We start from the raw sequence: 14,738 nt of genomic DNA on the forward strand, positions 1-14,738 counted from the left end.
TAGCTAAATCAAGTTTTTTACATATGTAAATAATAACTGATTATTTTTTTAAATATAAAAATAACCAAATGTAAATAAGATAATAACAGTGACAAAAACCGTGCATGTAAAATGAAAGCGACATATCATTCTACAGTTGATCTTACAACAACCTTTTGATTTATAAGGATTGGTTGGAAAAGAAAACGACATATTCAAATTATCCTTGAATACAATCAACTCTGGGCAAGAAAGATATATGAAAGACTCGAATCTTCAAACATCCCAATATTCTATTCAATTAAAATAAACACAACAGCATGTTTTATTATAGATGAAAGGGAGGCATTGGAGCACCTTTGATATATGATTCCTGAATTACATTATATTTATAATAAACAGCTGCGCCCTGAGCGCATGATACGCCCGTCGTCTTGTGTGTGAATTTTTATGCAATAAGCATAAATAGTTTCTGACATACGGTGTGACATGCGAAAACCCCCCTTTTTTTTTTACAAAAAACTCAATATCTCTAAAATAAAATTTTGAATCAAAACCAAAAAGTATACAGATCTTTAGATTAATATAACTAAGAGGTATGTAAAAATATTAAGCAATAATCATAAATCAGTTTTGAGATATGGCGTGACATGTGAAAACCCCCCCTTTTAAAAAAAAAAAAATCAATATCTCGAAATTTGAAATTTTGAATCAAAACCAAAAAGTATACAGATCTTTAGATTAATATAACTAAGAAGTGTGTAAAATTTTAAGCAATAATCATAAATCGTTTTTGAGATACGGCGCCAAATGTGAAAAACCCCTCCCCCTTTTTTTACAAAATACTCAATAACTCAAAAATAAAATTTTGAATCATCACCAAAAAGTATACAGATCTTAAGGTTAATATAACTAAAAAGTGTGTAAAGTTTTAAGCAATAATCATAAACTGTTTTTAAGATACGGCGCGACATGTGAAAAACCCCTCCCCCTTTTTTAACAAAATACTCAATATCTCTAAAATAAAATTTTGAATCATCACCAAAAAGTATACAGATCTTAAGATTAATATAACTAAGAAGTGTGTAAAGTTTTAAGCAATAATCATAAATTGTTTTTGAGATACGGCGCGACATGTGAAAAAAAACACCCACCTGTTTTAGTTACTAAGTCCCGTAACTCAAAAAGTTTTAATCTTATTGTTTCCAAAAAGTATACAGATCATTTGACCATCATAAGAAACAACTATATTAAGTTTCATGAAATTTGGATAAGTCATTCTCAAGTTACGGTGCGACATGTTTACGGTGGACAGACAGACGGACAGACAGACAGACGGATGGACGCCGGACATTTGTATACCATAATACGTCCCATCAAAAATTTGACGGGCGTATAAAAACAGCAGAGCTAAAAGTTGTAGGGAAAAAGCAGCATTTCATTTTCCCAGCTTTAGGTTGGCCTTTTGTGTACCCAGGTGAAGGATGTCAACTATGGATCATTAAATAATGATTGGATGTAAGGGTAAATATATTTTTTTATTTATTTATCAATAAATGCAGTATGTATATTTACAAAATACATTTCGAAAAAAAGGGAAATATTTTGTTGAGAATTATCGTAAAGGCTTTCAAATTTTCAAAAATTTGATGTAAAATGACGGTGGCCATGGATGTTATAAACAAGAATCGGTCATGAATCGGTTATTTGAAATCAATCTCTAAAACAGAATAATAAGTTAATTATATCACACATAAATGTTTTGTTCAGTTTTTGATTATAAAAAGTGGTAAATTTAGAAGATGTTAGTATTGTTGCATATGGAGGGGAAAAAATATCTGTTTCTCTGTAGATACACATTTTTGTTGAAAAAATGAATTATGTTTTCTCCACACTGGTACATACCTATCAAAACGACTTATTGCTTCTGCCAATTTATTGGGTTCTGCATCTGCTGGGCTTGGGTCTACATTATCGTTACTAAATGAGCTCAACAGCAAAGCAAGAAACAAATTCAAAACCTAGAAAAAATGAATCATTAAATGTTTTACATAGATTTTTCGTAAAATGAGAAATAATTGGCAGTTCTAGGATACATAGAATTTGAGGATATTAAAATACATTAAAAGTTTTTGTTTAAATCTTTAGGTCATACTTTAAAATTTTATGAATTATTACTCAAAAAGGCAACATATATGGAAATTTGTTATTTCTGTGCAAGTTTCACAGGTAAAGTAAACAGTTTATCACATTTTGAATTTGTGGTGTTTCTTTATTAAACTTTAATGTAGATCCGATAATTCATAATAGATATGTGATGTTGGTAGGATTGAATACAGATTGATTACATAAACTTTGATATCATAGACCAATTAAGTATATTTAATCTCTAGCTAATGAAATGCAGACTTACCCTTCCAGAGCACATGTGACCACCCCTGTTTTTGGTGGGTTCTTGTTACTCAAGTCTTTAATTTTTGTATGTTGTGTTTTGTGTACTGTTGTGTGTCTTATTGATCATTTTCCGTTTTTAGCCATGGCATTGTCAGTTTGTTTTCGACTTATGAGTTTGAATATCACTTTGGTATCTTTCGCCTCTCTTTTATGCAATATCAACTACAACTACAATCAAATACTCACCACAAGATTGCCGATGGTAAACGTCAGTAGGAAAAAGGGAATACAAGGCCATCCTGAAACACGTTGACACCCCCACATTGATTCAATCCATTCTCCACATAACACACGGAAAACTATCATAAAGGAATGCAAAAAGTCCATAAAATGCCATCTAGGTCTCTCTGAGTCTCTTAAACTAGCAATGGTTTCATTTGGATTTCCATACCTTTCATAGCTTGCACCAAACAGCTGCTGGCCCATTACAGCAAATATAAATATCACTATTCCCAATACAAATACAAGATTTCCTAAAGCGCCCATAGTTCTTGCTACTACACTTATTAACATATTAAGAGTAGGCCAGGATTTCGCTAGTTTAAATACACGAAGCTGAAAAGTGTAAAAAGAGAAAAAAAGTATCTACCGTTCAAATTCTAAAATTGTTTTGTAAAAATTATAATATTTCATTTAAATCTAAAAATGAAAAAAAAACTTATACCATCTAGATACATAAGAAACGTTTACACAAAAACATTCTTAAACAAGTTGAACTGTATACAAGCTAATGGTTACTAACAATACTCTAAGAGTATTCGGTTAACAGGAAATTGACGAGTCATGGCTGAGAAAAGACATCACACTATATTACTTGAAGGCATAAAATCTAAAGAAGAATTGTCAAATGGATTTTTAAATCATGACCTGTAAAATAAGTAACCAATTTTTAAGACACTTTATCTGAATAAGCCTTGAATGGTTACTGCAGGGACGGTCTATACTATGTTAGTATAGAAAGTTCCTGGTTACTGTCAAGACAATCGAAATCAAATTTCACTTGTATATCATAGTCAATTACTTTGTGTTGACATTTTAAAAGATTTAGTCATGCAGTAATCCCAAATATTAAGATAACTAAAGGGCATTACTCTTATACAGTAAATGTTAAGACCCTCAACATCAAATATGATATTGTGTTCATATTTCAAAAGGTTTGGCCAAGCCATACTTTAATTATCATCGTGAAACCATAATAGTGCAAAAGTGACGATCATGTGAAAAACTTTATACTCCCTGAGGCGGGGTATTGAAAAATAAGTATAATAGACATTTTAGTGTAATAAAACTAGCAATTAAAACATACAACTTTCTTTTAAATATGTAGATTTGATTACTTAAAATAAACCAATTTGGCCTCATTTAAGGAATTTCTCAAAATAACTTTGCATTATCGGCATATTTATCCCAAACTGTCGAAATTCAGGTAAAAGGTTTCAGTAATCTCATAAAATTAAGTATTCCAAACGAATCTTCGCCGTCGTGATATTTTATCAACATTGTAAGATATCATTATATTTGTTTATTGTGTTAATACATGTTGGTCACAAACTGTAAAGTTTATACGACAATAAAATATTTGATTTGATTTGATTATAAATTATGGCACGAGAGTTTTGTGGGTCAATCATTGGACGGCATTTAGACTAAGTGTTATTTCAGGCTTTTATCTACCAGATTTACCATTCAAAACATATAAAAACATACCAATCTAAAACTTCTCAGTACAGATAAGCCTTTAACACCTTCTAGTGCCAACTCCACGAAACTCAAAATAACAATTACTATATCAAAGCAATTCCAGCGATCTTTAAGATATTCCATGGGGTTTAGGGCTATTATTTTCAGGAAGGCTTCAGCAGCAAATATTCCAGTAAATACCTGAATAAGAATATAATGATTAAGAGAAACCATTGGTGAATTAAAATCTCAAAGTTTTAAAAAGATTACTATATTTTCAATAGATTAAAAATAATACAAAAATATTTATCACAGTTCTTACTTCTTATTTTATAAAATCATATGCGAAACGTCACTAGGTTAAAAGAAAACTAAGGACAATTTTCTGCAAGATTTTGTTAATTTTAACAAAGTAGAAAAGGATATAAAATTGTTGGGCGTAAAAGTGTAAATTCAAATATTTGCATAATATTAAATCCTGTTGTATGCAGGTCGTACTTTCAAAATGACCACCCTCCCATTCCCAGATGAATAAAAATAAAAAGTTCCTTGAAAAAATATGTCGAACACATTTGTAAGGGATGTTTTTTTCAAATAGGACAATGGTTAAAAACATAAGAATTTTACAGACGAATGAACGATGTCAGTGGACTTAAAGTAACTGTCCGTTACCTTTTATTGAGACTAGGAACCGCAATTTAGTACGAGTTTTCTAGAGTACTAAAAAGTATTTAAAACTAAAGTACTGAGCTCCAAGGTAAATTAAAAAAGGGGGAAGTCCATAAATTTGACAAAATCAAATGCTCGACTATATTAACTAACGGAACGAATGGAAAACAACTGTCATATTTCTGACTTGACACAGGCGAAAATGATGGATTAAACCTTGTTTTATAGCTAGCTAAACCTCCCGCTTGTATGATTGTTGTTTATTGTTCTGTTTTATTGACAAAATTGGGTGAGCAACCCAAATAGACATATAATTAATTTGTAAACATGACAATAATTGGGATTTACTTCATTCAACCAGACCAAGGGGACAAAATTAAACTTATATGCATTTCGAAAACTATTATTTTTATTATTACCCCTATGGTAAGCAAAGCGTCAATTGTAATTAGAAACAACAACAACTTAAATAAATAAATAAATAGCAAATCACCAAATTTCCGGCTTCCAAAAACATTTTCATTTCTCTCGTCATTCCATAGTGATCCGCAGCCATAAATCCTGTATTCACTAAGATGCATATCGTAATAAACAAATCAATGAAGGCGTCTAAGATAAAAAGTGCAACAATCTTCTGGAACGTTAGGTATGCAGGACAGCATGTCCAACTACAGAAAATACGTTGTAATTTCTTTATCATTTTCTCTTCTTCAAAACTGCCTTCACTGAATATACCTGTAAAAATCAAATAGAATTGGCTCAGGCAACACTAAATTAATTTCTTATTCCTCTAAACATGATTAATTACATTTCTAAATAATATATGAATATTAGAAAAAAAACAGGTATCAAATAGAAAAAGGTTATAAGGGAATACCAAATTGTTTTGTATTCATTGGAATAAAATGATTAATTAAACAAACAAATAAGTACCAATATCATAATTGCGTAAAAAGTTATGTTTACAGTGTGTTCTTATGTTGTGCAGTGACACCACTGTGCCAGGTGAGGGGGAGGGCTGAGCGCTCACAAACATGTTGAACTCCGTCACACTATTTATGTGCCTGTCCGCCAAGTCAGGAGAATGTAATTCAGTGGATGTAGTCGGTTGGTGTCTGCCATATTTATTTTCCCTTTATTGTTTTACTATAAATTAGTCGTTAGTTTTCTTTTTTGAACTGTTTCACATTTTGTCATGCTGGGACCTTTTCTATATTACTATAGGGTAGATATCATGCTCATTATTGAAAGCCGTATGATGACTAATATTTGTTTAAATCCTCGTCCTTTGGTCTTGTGTGGATGGTTGCCTCATCGGCAATCATATCATATATCCTTGATTACATAAATCTACCTCATCAGCAATCATATCATATATCCTTGATTACATAAATCTAAAGTATTTATCCACTATTTGAAGTCTAAGGTTTAAGCAAACCGGTCCACTTTAATAATTTTCTCTACAAGATTGTCTTAAAGCTTATTCATTATTCCTTATATGTAACATACATGTACATGCTCATAAGAAGGTACTTATACAGGAAAAAATTGTAGGTCATAAACAACAGAGATGTTCAATAATTTCATCAAAATTCACTAAAAGAACTACATTTTTGGATTTATCTCCGTGTTTGAGAAAACTTATTTAAAGTTGATGAAATCATATTTAAAACGAGTGAAAACACCAAGGGCAATTAAACCTGTAAGTCGAATAAAAATGGACAACACAATGGCCAAAAAAAAGAGAAGACGAAAAGACAACCAATAGTCTACAAAACTACACAGAAAACTAAAGATTGAGTAACAGGAACCCCTCCAAAAACCGGGGGTTAATACAGGTGCTTCAGAAAGGTAAGCAGTTTCTGCTCCACCAGAGGCACCCATGTTGTTGCACACATGGCAAGTAAAAATTCGGTGATAAGTTGATTTCAGTGATGTCATTCATGATTGCAGCTACGATAGTGGAATAGATTTGGTGATTTGTGACATTTATTCAAGAACGGTCAACCTAATCATGATAGTATCCGAAAATATTCACCATTTGGGACCCTTTTTTCAATATAAATTGACCTAGCTGATATATATTTTATCTGAGAAAAAAATTTGGTTTACTGAATGCAAACGCAATGAGCGAACTGATAATAAGCAGAAAAAATCAAAATCATGTTAACAAATCTCATCAAAAATATCAGAGACTCTATTTACAAAAAATCTTACGATTAGAATTGATCTTTATCAATTAATTTGTGTAACATGATTTGCATACAAAGACAATAACATATTTTTCATGAAGACTATAAGTATGTCTTGAATTATTTGATTCTTTTGATACATGTAGTATGAGTCGTTCCATTTTTTTAAATTTCTATTCCCATCAACGATCTCAAACATTTAATCCATAGAGATTCAGATAGACGTCTTCGCTTTAATATTTTCCATTGTCAATTCGATTTAATCCAAAGCATAATTGCAAATTTGTAAGTAACGTTTCAATGTAAGTTGCTATGATAATCTGAGTAGGTCTATAAGTGAATGGGGAACTTCCATATGCATACTTGAAGTCGTCAATGTTAAGGTGTCATGCAACTCGTATTTTAGTTTAAAATTGTAGTTGCAACAAATAAAATTATAAATATTTTCAGAAATAAAATATCAGAGGACAGACTGCATCATCCCCCCTCCTCCCCCCCACCCCCCCAAGAAAAAAGAGACAAAAAATATTCCACTAAAGACAAAAAAGAAAACTTCATCAAGTACCATAACCAAACCAAAATCTCAAAATGTGCAATTTATGTTTCGCTTCTTGGTACGTACCCGTAGTGTTTTTTATGACAAGTAATTTAGCAATACTTCTTGGAACAAACTTAGTTTTCAATTAGGAAAAATTTTAGACAAACTTGACTGATTTATACGAACAGATAATGGGAAAGAAATATCTGTACTTACTTGGTCTGTGACTTGATGCATGCTCTAGAAGTTCCTTCAATACCATTACATCTAAAAAGAAATAAATTGCAGAAAGATATATTAGTCATCTGTTATCTTGTTCAAACGGTTTGATAATTCGAGCCGAGCATAGAAAAAAAATAGATGTGGTATGATTGCCAATGGAACGAATATTCATAAAAATAGGACAAAGATATAAACAATTACAAACCATTGTTATCAAATCAGAAATTTTCGTTTAAATAATCTAACTTCAGTTATCTTAGGAGTTTTCAATTTATGACTGATTTTTTAATTTAGTCAAAGGATTCAGACCATATCGTCAATATAACTTTTGGTCAAATGTTGCAGTGATTTCGCATTCAGAATGCTAGTAGTTTTCCATTTATATCAGTGGAATAAACTCGAACCAGACATTGTGTGAACAACTAAAATCTTAGAAGCACCAGGCTGCATTTACTATTCAAACATTTTACGATTGTAATTATCTGTACACAACTATATCAAACACTTGCGTAAAAGCGATTTTAATCATTGTTCCTATCTCTGTAAGGACTACAGAAGCATACAATCAGACCATAAATATAGCATAAGGGATCACTCTACTTTTATCAAAACTCTGGGTCTCTTTCTATAGAACAATTGTGGATTCAACAAGTATTTGCCAAACAGAGAATAACAACAATGTATATTCAGTCGCTTATCAATTTGGTAGTGTTTTGATAGTGATGATTATATACTAAATAATGTTTGTAATAAATTTATCCTACATTTATGTGTATCATGCTGGTCAAAGTTGTAAGACTTTATTCAAAATGATAAAAGAAATTCCAATGTATTTCGTAACAAATAATTGGATCGTTCTGGGTATTGCATAACAGAAGTTTGACACTCTCATAGGATTTTAAATGGTTCAACACCTATATTTACCTCGGTGTGTAGGGCCTTAATAATCCTTATCATTTTACGTGTAAAATGAAAATAACACTTCATAAATTATGAGCGTCCGAAGCACTTTTCTAGATACACCTTCACCAGGAGCTCTCAAATCCAAATTTTTTATAGCCTTGGATGTATGACAACTTGAATATATGGGGAGCTTTATGACCAAAAAGAGACATAAAATAATAGTAAAATTCACCTGAGGGAGTTGGAACCTTAGTTAAAAAAAAGTAACTTCGACATTTATCAACAGAGAAATTATGAAAGGTGTGTTATAGATCATGTCAGTAGTACCGAAAAGAACTTAATGAACATATCATATTTAATACTTAACTTTTCAAGCTAAATAAATATGTTTCCTATTGGATTCAGAGCTAAAAAATAATAATACCTTGTACATCAACAGTCCTTCCACTAGAAGTTCTACAAACAGTGTTGTGGTCTGCCTTCTTTTTTTCTCCGTCAAATTCTGATCCTGCAGTCGAATCCTACAAACAATTGTTTTAGTTATAGCGTTAAAAGAAAACCTTTACCTCCTGAACAAAAATCAATTCAGATCTAGTTTGAAAATCAAAACATATTTTAATGTATTTCTAAAGCAAAGATGCTTGTGATACAATCCTTATAATGTCGGTATATAAATTAAAAAAATACGATTTCCCAACTGTCTCTATATGAATAAATGCCTGTGACTATAAAATTTCATATATATCAGTGCCTCACGTTTAAACACCAACATAATAGAATCAGAAAAATATAAAAAGAATTTAAGATTCGCTATATAATAATATTTTAGCATTTAAGATTCGGTTATTTGATCAAAAAACATTATTTACGACCTTTTCCTGTTGTTTTAATTGATTATATTGGTAAAATAATATTACAGGGTTATCAAAAACTGTTGTCAAGTTTAAAAAAAATAAGAACACAAAACCACTTCCTGACAAGCAAATAACTTGACAGCTTGTTATAATAAACAAGTAACTTTACTTCTTGTTATATAGTAGACAAGTAACTTTACTGATTGTTATATAATAATCACGATAATCATTGTTATTATTTTATTAGTTATTGTTGTTAATATATCTTGTCATATAAGTTGTTATCACAAGTTTTATACAGAAGAACGTCTATACAAATTGATATTAGAGGGTGCAAACTGAAGCTCCGTTAACACAGCAAATTATATGTAACACAACTAGTATGCTAAGCTTTAAGCAAGCTACCACCCTTGTGTAAAGATAGTTTCCGATTCTTTGTGAAAAGATTATTGTATGTATAATGAATGATTTGATTCAATTCTTATCCACTGAAATTTATATTAAAATAATTAACTTTCAATTAATGGGAAATCTGACGGTCTATACACCATATATATTAAGAAATTATGATGTTCAAACTTGCACAACGAATTCCGTGTACCTTTTCCCTCAGGTTTAAATAATTTTAAAGCTATTTCATCTTAAAACACACTACAACATGTACTCAAAATTGAGAGTTCTAAATATACATGAATCTTTTCACATGTTATAATTGTCTCAAATCATTGTTAGCACATTATTAATTGGCTTCTGAACGAGCATACAAAAAATAAATAGTGTCCAAAACTATGTGAATGAAAAATAAAAAATTTTCCAAACAATGTTTATCAAACATTGACGCAAACATTTGTTATGGGTAGAATATGACAATGATATTATTTACCAAAATTGAATCAAACATGCATCTTATCTATCAGATTTTAACATGCTGGAATTTAAATGATACAACTGTGCTCTACAAAAATGCCGGTTCTAAAAATTATCTACTGAATTTTAACTATAAAGATGCATTAAACTGTACAAAAAGTCCAACCTTATACACATTGGAAACTTCTGTTTAAAATATTTTTCTACAGTTTATTTGACAAATTTATATCATTTTATTTTCGAGAGCGTAATTTTGAAAGTAAAAAGGAATTAACAAAATCTTATTTAACTTTTCAATTTGAAATCTGGTTGGTGAACTTACATTTTCATCAGATTTAGTTTTATCCACAATTACCTCAGGTAACAGATGTGGATGTTTCTTGGCCCAACGTTCTAACAATTTTGCTGTTTTATCTTTTGGGGATCTTGGGTGTTCACGTGAACGTATGCTTGCTCTTGAAGCCCTACTTATTAGTGAAGCATAACTGCTGCGTCTCGAGGACGCCCGCCCGTCACCACCATGTGAACGGCGACCTATTGAAGCAAAACTACTTCTTCGTGCAGTTAAAAACTGTTTATTAATAGGTAATGTGCATAGATCATCAGAGTTTGGCGTAACTGCATTTGAATCATCTGCGTAAGGTAGGTTGTTCCGAATATCTAAAAATGGTGGCACTAGGGGTTGATGGTCTGGGTGTGAAGGTGGTAAGTGCTTGGCATATTTCATCCTCCAGCTGCTGCGACGAGAAAATGGAGAACTAGGAAGGCTTGAACATGGCTGAAATGAAATTGACAACTCATAAAACTGTGGGTCGTTGACAAAGTTACACAGAAAATAGTTTTTTACTTGCTGAAAGAAGGAGAGGAGTAAACTGCTTTATTTTATTCCCAATTTGTTAAAAAAAAAAACCAGTAGTTATTCTTTTTGAACTATGCTCATATGCACATTTTAAAATATATTAAGAACTGTTTTACTAACCATAACATTATTTTGTGTGTAACTTTAGATAGGGATAAACTGTAAGCTACATAAATGACAACTAACCTAAACTAGTCTAAATCTTTATATCATGGATGAACTATAGGTATATTGCTTCTGAACATGCAAATAATTGTTCTCAATCTTTCATGTTTACAAAGTTAAACACGCGAAGCATATATATTATTCATCTTATTAAAGGATATTTTTATGTATGATATTATAAAAAATGGAGAAAAAATGATACTAAGGTATTTGTTTTCGTCTTTTACGACTGTTATATTAATAAATGCACACATATAGATTGGTAGATATTATCTGAACGTGTCGTTTTGTAATAATAATTCCAATAAAAGAAATGTATATAACTCTACAGAGCAGAGACAGTCAAATGAAAAGCTGATTGAACGTTTTGTTACTTAGTTTTCAATTCCGTTGTAATATCATATGCAGACCATTTCATTCTATTTCAAACGTAATATCATTTTTATTTCCACATACATGTATTGGTAAACCTTGTGCCTAACTCTTGGTGGCAAGTTTTTTTTTATCTTTTTGTTAAATCTGTGGGATGCTGAGATAGGTAATATTATATTACCGGTATATAAAAAAAACATTATCATTGAAATTGGTGTTTAAGAAGCAACTGACGAGCTACCCCTACTTCCCTTTAATGTTATACATGTTTCACACCTATACTTATTTCGAAGACAATAAAATTGTTACATAAAACTCTATGCAATATTGATGTGGAGTTATAAAAATGCGACTATATTTATTTTTAGTTTAATTACAAAACCACCAAATGTTCTTGGTAAAACTGTATAATTATGTACTTTCTGTTATAAAATTTAGACGATCTGTAGGCAAACCATGGTGGGGTCTCAACATACAAGTTTGGGTACAGACATACGGCTGAGATTTCCCCCCCCCCCCCCCAAATCATATACTGATTCTAGCATTTATTTCATAGGAAAAATTGAAACCCATTTATATATTTCATAGCTATCAAACATAAAATATGTGATATCTTATTCAAATGTTTACCACAGGGGAGCATTCATATTATTAGATAAAAAGATCAATACACATTGTTTTACACGCATCTTAACAGAAAATGAACATGTATGACCCATTGGCATATAAATTCCTACCCATTGATATATTGCCTCCGTGAAATTGCACCCCATTGATATATTTTACATTCCAAAAAAGTGACCCATACCAGCAGCACGTCTGTGTATACCTTTATATAGGAAGATACACCCCTCCTCCCCTACCCCCACCGAAAATGCAAACGCTAACGTTCCTTTTAATTAACCTACAAAAATGTGTGCTTTCCATAAGATGTCATGAAACTCCGAAAAACTCAGAGCACGAAAAATTGGATGCGATTATTGAATTTTGATGAATATAGAAGGAGGTACACACTTTAAATATCAAAAAAGGAAATAGCAGGTCGGGGAAAGTTGAAATTGGTTAGAGATTAGAAGAAGAAGAAACAACAGGAATCAATATATATCCATTTTTAAGCAAAGAAAATATTTATATAGAGAAACTTGTGATTTTCATAAACACCATTTTCTTCATTCACAATAATAATAATCATAACTGTGTAACATAATTAATAGGACTATGAAATGTTAGACTCTCAAATGAGTTTATGCTAAAAAGTGAAACGACTTATTAAAGGACACTTAATAAAAGGACAATTATATAGACATAAAGATGGAATGAAGCTTCATCTCTCAAATATCTTTGACAGATTTTGCATGTTTGTATCAAATAGTAATGTCTACAAAATCAAAAGCAACAATTAACATTCTGCATTTGAAGCAAGCTCTCTTGCAACAAAAAGCCACCATAAGCAAAAATGACATCTTTGCGAATAGATCAATCCACACAGTAAATTTTTGTTTATTATGTTGATATGCAATAAATGTTTACATCATTACTACTGAGTCACCTAGAAATTAACGAGTCTATAAGGATATAAATTAAGCAAAGGCAATACTTATCGCTGTATGCAAGTACAGCAACATATAAAAAGTTCTGCAATCCAATTTACAGTATCGCGAAGCGTGTAATTCCAAAATTATGAATGCAAAATATTGAATTTACATGTAGGCTATAACAGAACACACATTTACATAAGTCTCAACGTCAACGTTACGTAATAAAACACATATAGCAGTTACCTTCGATACGCTTAAATGATTTTCGACTGCAGTCGGCTTTTCTGACTTGATAGACTCTCTTTCGTCGTCATTTATATCATGTAAACTGCCTGTAATATCTGATGGCTCCTTTGTAAGCATCTCGATGAGCTCTCTCTTGTCATGTTCGTGTCTTTCTTGTTCAAGCTAAATACAGTAGAGGAATACATGTTTGATAACCAAATTAATTAATTGTACGTTTATCTCATTAAATATAAATACTTAGTTAAGATAAAATAACATTAAAATATAACTTTCTAACTTATTTATTCTTTAATTTTTATGCATGACAGAGTTCTCGAAATCTTTTTTTGCCTGGTGGTCCTTGAAGAAAATATGAAGGTTCTCACTATCATTTCTATTGCAAATTACCAAAATTGTGTTGGTCCTTCCCAAAAATGTGGTGGTCAAATCCCTAGGACCACCACTTATCGAGAACTCTGGTATGAAATCAGTATTAAATTATAAAAGACATTGACAACATTTTAATAAATAATGACAATTTAATCATTTTTGTATTTTAGAATATTTTTTTTTAAAATGTACTGGTACTGACATCAGTAGAATCAAGGAGAGAAATAGAGATTGGAAGTTAATATTCTTAAAATATTTACATAATAATTTTTATAAATACGTTTGGTGAATTTTGAAAAGAGGTAGGACAAATTTCAAAATGTATATCAATATCAATCTTAAATTTACAGTATCTCAGTCATATGGCTTATATTCAAAACATATAACCAAATTATAAACGCCTGAAAATGGACAAATAAGTAGTAAAGTGTGAGCTTTTTAAATTGAAACGTAAATTGGTAGAGCCAAATGGCCCAAGATGGCGGCCATCTTCTGGACTGACCCATAAAAGAAACTTCAGGAATAAAGGTAGAAACATGACCATATATGCACATATATAATCCTTAAGGACGTCATATTTCATCGTAAAAATTTACAGTAGGTGTTTAATACATACAAATGCTGATCTTTTATTAACCCGAAAGACGAATCATTTGATTCCATCATATGCTTTTGTAGTGTATGAAACAACACATGTCTAATGAACGCAACACAAACTGTATAATAGCAACATATGCCGAATGAAAGCAGCACAAACCGTGTGAAAGCAACCCAAGAATTATTAGCTCCGCCCACCTTATTAATCAATACTATTTTTTCGCATTGTTCGTG

General features: G+C 31.1%; 1 protein-coding gene across 7 annotated transcripts in view; it reads right to left on the reverse strand.

The window, feature by feature from the left end:
- LOC127738170 (sodium channel protein para-like) overlaps positions 1–14,738 on the reverse strand; it is a 124,023-nt gene that overhangs the window by 27,369 nt on the left and 81,916 nt on the right. For 6 of the 7 annotated variants that reach the window (XM_052249311.1, XM_052249314.1, XM_052249313.1 and 3 more), the window contains 8 exons: positions 13,536–13,700; positions 10,681–11,136; positions 9,062–9,158; positions 7,729–7,779; positions 5,276–5,517; positions 4,141–4,314; positions 2,620–2,988; positions 1,885–2,000 (listed from right to left, as the gene is read on the reverse strand). In XM_052249311.1, the coding sequence (XP_052105271.1) occupies positions 1,885–2,000; positions 2,620–2,988; positions 4,141–4,314; positions 5,276–5,517; positions 7,729–7,779; positions 9,062–9,158; positions 10,681–11,136; positions 13,536–13,700 (1,670 nt within the window). The remainder of the gene's footprint in view (positions 1–1,884; positions 2,001–2,619; positions 2,989–4,140; positions 4,315–5,275; positions 5,518–7,728; positions 7,780–9,061; positions 9,159–10,680; positions 11,137–13,535; positions 13,701–14,738) is intronic. The other variant, XM_052249316.1, reaches the window with a different exon arrangement.

This window comes from Mytilus californianus, unplaced genomic scaffold (genome assembly GCF_021869535.1).
Source record: "Mytilus californianus isolate M0D057914Y unplaced genomic scaffold, xbMytCali1.0.p SCAF_4, whole genome shotgun sequence".
NCBI lineage: Eukaryota > Metazoa > Mollusca > Bivalvia > Mytilida > Mytilidae > Mytilus > Mytilus californianus.